We start from the raw sequence: 6,610 nt of genomic DNA on the forward strand, positions 1-6,610 counted from the left end.
GGACGCGGGGGGAGGGGAGCCTTGCGGGGGAAGAGGGGTGGGTGGGGACAGTTGGGTGAAAACAGAAGAGGAAAGGGGGCGGAAGGGACTCTCATGGTTCTGTTGCAGTTTCTGGGGAAGAGAATGGGAGACTCTACTCCGATTCTACCATATGGGTTTTTTTTCTGCCGCTATTGTGGAAACAACGTAACTTGTAGTCAACCACATTCCTCTGGTGGCAACAGGGGTAAGATACACTGCAAAGGCAGAAGCGCCGGGTCAACGCCTCTTGTGTCCCCGTAAACGCGCAGGCGGGTGCGTGAGGCTCGGGGACAGGCACAGAGTCGCTGGGAGGAACTCGTCAGATCCCCTGGCCCGACGGGGAGATGGTTTCCTGCAGAACGAGGTGCAGGAGGTGGTTCTGCTCGGCGCTCAACAGGGGCCACATCTCCACCTGCAGCGACTTGACGGCTTCCGTGTCCTTCTCGTGGGTGGCCATGACCAAGGACTGCAGCAGCAGGAAGAGCTCCTCGGGAAGCGGGCCGCTGCTGTCCTGCCCGTGGCCGTCGAAGGCCTCCCAGGAGTACTTCTCCAGGGTGTGCGCGTGCTCCGGCAGGAGCTTGGCGGGCGGCGGCTGTAGCAGCAACAGCAGCAGCACGCGGGACACCTCGCAGCGGACCAGCACGTCGGCGAAGGCGCCCAGCGCGGCGGGGCAGGGCGCGGCCGCGGCCGCGGCCCCCGCGCCGGGCGGGAGCAGCGCGAGCGGTGGGGCGGAGGCCGCGCCGGCCCCGGGCTGCGGCTGCGGCGGGGGCTGCGGCCCCGGCGGCGGCACCGGGTGGCTGCCGTACTCCCGCGCCAGGAGCTGCATGCGCGTGAAGAGCGCCAGGGCGCCGCTGTAGTCGCGCGCCAGCAGCTGGCAGGACGCGGCGTCGCCGAGCGCCTGCAGGGCGGCCAGGGGCAGCTGGGGCAGCTGCAGCTGCGCGGCGCGTTGGAAGTGGCCGGCGGCGGCGGCCGGCTGGCCCAGGTCGCGCAGGGCGGCCGCCAGCTCGAGGCAGAGCGCGGCGGCGGCAGCCGGCTGGCCTAGCTCCAGGTGCAGGCGCACGGCGGCGCCCAGGGCGGCGGCAGCGGCCTGCAGCGGCTCCCCGTAGGCGGCGGGGCAGGCCAAGCGCTGGCGCGCGTCGCGCTCCTGCCGCAGGAAGAGGCGCGCGGCCTCGGTCAGCGCCAGCGCCTCCCCGGGCCCGTGGAAGAGCGCCTGCTGGCAGCGGGCCACGGCCAGCTGGCACCAGGCCGCGTACGGCAGGCACTCCTGTGCGCGCAGCTCGCGACCCAGCTGGCCGAACTGCTCGCCGGCCTCCGCCACGTTAGGCTTCCGCAGGAACCGCTTCTTCAGCTTGTTGCACACCTGGCGGTAGCGCGCCAGGAAGTCCCCGGCCTCAGGCCCGGGGCCCGCACCGCCACCCAGGCCGGCCGCGGAAGCCGCCATGATCGCCGCTTAGGCACTTCCGGGCGCGCTGACGCAAGTGGGCGCACGTGCTGGGCGACGGCGGCGGGCTGAGACGTGCCCTGCGACGGGCTCTGGCCCACCACGCGACCGCGCCGGCTCGGCCGCCCGGAGCTCTCGTCGCCCTGGTGATATGCAAAATAGCAAGCACGGAGGCCCGGCCGGGACAGGCTGCGGGTGGTGTGTGCAAATCGGGGGCCTTGGGGCGGGGCCTGGCCCGCTGTCCGGGGTTCTGTGAGCGGACCACTGGTGCTGGGGCGGGGCCCGGCTGGGCGCCCCCTGTTGCTTGGTGACAGCTTTTTAAAACAAATTTATTTATTTAATTTATTTATTTTTGGCAGTGTTGGGTCTTTGTTGCTGTGTAGGGGCTTTCTCTAGTTTCGGCGAGCGGGGGCTACTCTTCCTTGCGGTGCGCGGGCTTCTCATTGCGGTGGCTTCTCTTGTGGATCATGGCTTCTAGGTGCGCGGGCTTCAGTAGTTGTGGCTCTCGGGCTCTAGAGCACAGGCTCAGTAGTTGTGGCGCACGGCCTTCCTTGCTCCGCGGCATGTGGGATCTTCCCAGACCAGGGCTCCAACCGGTAGGTGACAGCTTGTTTACGCAGGTTGCCAAGAAGGGCATCTCTTGGCATCTCTAGGGGAACACAACCAAAAACTCTTGACCCCGCGTGACCCTAATTCTGATTTTGCCTATGTGTTGATTGTGTCCCGCCCACGCCAATCCCGATCACGCCTCAATCTTCCCGTCAAAGCCCCTGGCCCGTGGGAGTCCATGCCAAGCGCTCTGTCCGCCCACCCCTGCCTCCCGCACCCAGGGCGGTCGGTCACCTTGGCACCCTCACCCTATCACGACGCTGCCCTCACGTGCCATTTTTTTTTTCTTTGCGGTATGCGGGCCTCTCACTGTTGTGGCCTCTCCTGCTGCGGAGAACAGGCTCCGGACGAGCAGGCTCAGCGGCCATGGCTCACAGGCCCAGCCATTCCGCGGCATGTGAGATCTTCCCGGACCGGGTCACGAACCCGTGTCCCCTGCATCGGCAGGCGGACTCTCAACCACTGCGCCACCAGGGAAGCCCAAAACGCCCCATTTTGACTATCTTTAAATGTACAGTTCAGGGCTATTAAGTATACTCACATTGTTATGCAAATTGGGGGGGGGCGGGTTGAACTGATAATTTATTTTCAATCTTTCATTTTTTACTGATAACAGTGATTAGTGCTATAACATTTCCTCTGATCACTGCTTTAAATGCATCCCATAGATTCTGATATGTTTATATCATCATTTGTTTTAGAAATGCTGTAATTTTAATTTGCATTTTTTCTTTCAACCAAGAGTTGTTTAACTAAAGGTCTTAAAAATAACTCCCAGGGACTTCCCTGGTGGTGCAGTGGTTAAGAATCCGCCTGCCAATGCAAGGGACACAGGTTCAAGCCCTGGTCTGGGAAGATCCCACATGCCACGGAGCAACCAAACCCGTGCGCCACAACTACTGAGCCTGCGCTCTAGAGCCTGCGAGCCACAACTACTGAGCCCGTGTGCCACACCTACTGAAGCCCGCATGCCTAGAGCCCATGCTCTGCAACAAGAGAAGCCACCGCAATGTGAAGCATGTGCACCACAACTAGAGAAAGTCTGTGCACAGCAATGAAGACCCAACGCAACCATAAATAAATAAATTTTTTAAAAGGTCCACATCAAAATAAATAAATAAATAAAATTCCCAGGCAGAAGGCCCTTTTAAAAATGTTTTAATACTTTCTAGTTTTATTTTATTGTGATCAGACAGTGTTGTTTGCAATATTTGTACTTTATGAAATTATTGATCTTTGTGACCTAACATATAATCAATTTCTGTGATGTGGACACCTGAGAAGATGTATTCTTTAATACTAGTGTGCAATGCATAAGATCCACATTTTTATGTTGTCTAGGTCCTCTATGTTATTACTTAATTTTTGCCTACTTGAGCTGTCTTAGAGTGGTATATTCAAGTCTCCTATCTTTAGTGTGTTTTTATCTCTGATTCTATAAATTTTCTATATTTTTTGCTTCGTAAAACTAGTTACTGTGTTATATGATTCATATTGAATTGCAGATTTTAGTGTCAAAAAGCATCCTTGTTTGTCACATTCAATGTTTGGCTTGAATTCTGCTTTGTCTGATATAAGAAACACTACCCCTCTCCCAATTTCTTATTGTTTCCATTTGCCTTGTAAGTCTTTATCCCTTCTTTTATTTTTGGCTTTTTTCAATCATTTTGCTCTCTGTGGTCTGTTGCCTGCAGCATATGATTGATTCTTGCTTTGTGAGTCAAATTGAAAAGTTTCTTCTTTTAATGGATAAATTAAGCCCATTCACATTTATTGATCTAACTGACATGCTTGCCTCAATTTAGTCATATCTTACAATTATGTATACGTTATATTTTATGTTTCCTTCTCTACAAGATGGGCTTTCTATGCTTACTTTTTAAATTTACTTATTTATTTTAGCATTCAAAGAGGTTTGTATTTTTTCTACAAGTACTTTTGTACTTATACCTTTTTGAAACTTTTTATTTTGAAGTAATTACAGAATCAAAAGAAGTTTCAAAAACAGTACAGTATTTTACCCATCACATAACTTCCCCAAACAGTAATTTTTGCATAATGTTAGTACCTATACGTTTTAAAAATTGCTTATGGGCACATTGACACAGAATTATCTAAGTCCTGGTTTGTTTAAAACTTTTTCTTTTTCCGTAACCTTGATATTTAAAGACTAGTTTCACTGGATATAAAATTCTTGGCTCACACTCTCTTTCCTAAGTTTCTTGAAAATGCTACTTCATTGTTGCCTTCCTTGCTTTGTATGTTGTTTTGGAAAGCCTGGCACCAGGTTAATTAATTTACCTTCACAGGTTATTTGATCTTTTTGCTTAGAGGTCTTGAGGATATATTTTCTTTATATTTCATGTCTAATAGTTTTACTAGGGTATGCCTTGGATTGATCAGTTTGGTTAATTTTCCTAGGAACCCAGTGAGACCTTTCAATGTGTGGACCGAGGTCTTTAATTTTGGAAAATTTTCTTGGATTATAGGTTTAAATCTTTTAAATATTAATTCTGTTCCATTGTTTTGCTTTTCTTTCCCAGTGATTCCAATTTTACAACTGCTATTCCTTTTTTGCTTGTCTTTCTGATCCTTTTTACTTCGTTCTAAATGTCATTTTCATTCTCTCAGTTATTTTTCTGCCTTTTTCCATGCATGTTATTAAATTTTCTTGAGTCCATTTTTGCTTGGGAATCTTTTAATTTATCCTCATTTCTGAGATAATTTTATCTTTTTCTTCCATTTATTTTCATAGTTTGAGTAATTTTCTCCATTTTTTAATCAATTTTTTGAAAGTCTGAATCAAGTCCTTGCTGGGATTTGGTATTTTTTTTTATTTTTATTTTTTTTTAACTTAGAGTTATATTGAGGTTTGGGTATTTTTCTGTCTTCAAGTTATGTTTACCATGTGGTTTTAGTGCCTTTTAAAATGTGTTCTTGTTATTCTGTATTGTTTTTGGAGGAAATATTGGGAGACATAGACCAAGGCAGCCACCATTGCCTTCAGCAACTGGAAGTCTTATTGAATAGTCTTTTTGAAGTTTCCTAACTTATGAAAACCAAATCTACCATCCCCTACTCTGCTGAATTCACAAGGTATTTTGTTCCTTACCTCAAGGCCCTTCCAGCTGTGTTGATCACAAAGCATATCTTGGAGGTGATCTTAGGTTTGTAACTTGTATAAAAGAAAGCCTATCCCCAGACACTTGGCTGCTATACACTTACCTACTTCCTTATTATAAATGGCAGCCTTGTTTTAAAATTGTGCCCCCTCCACCAGAACTCACATGTTGAAACACTAACCCCCCAATGTGACTGTTTCTGGAGATGGGGCCTTTGGGAGATAATTAGGGTTAGATGAGGTCATGAAGGTGGAGACAACAGAGAGCTTGCTTCCTCTCTCTCTCCACCGTGTGAGGATACAGTGAGAAGGCAGCTGTCTGCAAACCAGGGTGAGAGTTCTTGCCAGAATCTGACCATGTTGGCACTCTGATCTCAGACTTCTGCCTCCAGAATTATGAAAAATAAATGTCTGTTATTTAAGCCAGCCAGTTTATGGTATTTTGTTATGGCAGCCTGAGCAGACTAAGACAAATTTTGGTATTGAGAAGTGGGGTGCTGCCCTAACAAATAGCTAAGCATGTGGAAGCAACTTTGTAAGTGGGCAATGTATAGAGGCTGGAAGAGTTTTGAGGGGCATGCTAGAAATATGGACATTATAGGTGATTCTGGCGAGGGCTGGGCTCAGAAAGAAGAGAGAAGAGCAGTAGAGAAATATTCTGTCATCTTGGAGAATACACATATCATCGTGACAAGAATGTCACTAGAAATGTGAATGCTAAAGTTGCTTCTGGTGAGCTCTCACAAAGAAATGAGGAACATGTTATGGGACACTGGAGGAAAGGCCATCCTTTTCATAAAGTGTCAAAAAACACAGCTGAATTGTGTTCTAGTGTTTCACCACTGATCAGAAATGCCACATTATCAGATAGTAAGTTTTCATACATCTATGTTTAGAATCTCTATTCCACTACTATCTATGTTTGCACCAACATGTGATGCTTTCACAATTAGAAAAAATTCTCCTTTTTATTTTTTAAAATTTGACACTAATGAGTAAAAATTCCCTTTCTCATATTGGGTAATTTACATCAGTAGGGGAACAGGTTGCTGATGCTACGTTCATCCAGGACCATGCTTTGGAGTCATGTGTCTGCCCAAGTGGGAAAAAAGTTTAACTTCTCATAAAAACTCATCTCTAAGAATTTTCACAGAGGTTGTGCTATGCAAAGGCTATATGACCAAGTGGAACTTGTTTGAGGTCAGGCTGGGGGAACACATAAGGATGTACTTCTGTTATGTAGCCTTGTGCTTACTCTTTTCATAACACATACGTATTGTAATTGCACGTCTAGTTGCCTGTCTCCATTACTGAAGTGCGTGTTTCATGAGAATAGGGACTGTTCCTTTGGCATGAAGTTGTTGTGAGGATTAAATAACTAAATAATAATAACATAGTAAGTATTCAATAAGTAGTTA

At 48.2% G+C, this 6,610-nt stretch overlaps 1 protein-coding gene across 1 annotated transcript; it reads right to left on the minus strand.

Annotated features, from left to right (window-relative positions):
* Positions 1–231: 231 nt before the first annotated feature.
* Positions 232–1,465, minus strand: LOC309978747 (40-kDa huntingtin-associated protein-like). The gene has a single exon (XM_082865323.1). The coding sequence runs from the start codon at positions 1,460–1,462 to the stop codon at positions 341–343; it is 1,122 nt and encodes a 373-aa protein (XP_082721449.1). The 5' UTR covers positions 1,463–1,465; the 3' UTR covers positions 232–340.
* Between the last annotated feature and the right edge of the window lie 5,145 nt (positions 1,466–6,610).

The sequence above is a fragment of the Leucopleurus acutus genome, assembly GCF_964270905.1.
Source record: "Leucopleurus acutus genome assembly, chromosome: X".
NCBI lineage: Eukaryota > Metazoa > Chordata > Mammalia > Artiodactyla > Delphinidae > Leucopleurus > Leucopleurus acutus.

Bases quoted from the DNA above. Each gene is read 5' to 3' on its own strand.
- LOC309978747 (XM_082865323.1), bottom strand. From the start codon at position 1,462: ATGGCGGCTTCCGCGGCCGGCCTGGGTGGCGGTGCGGGCCCCGGGCCT.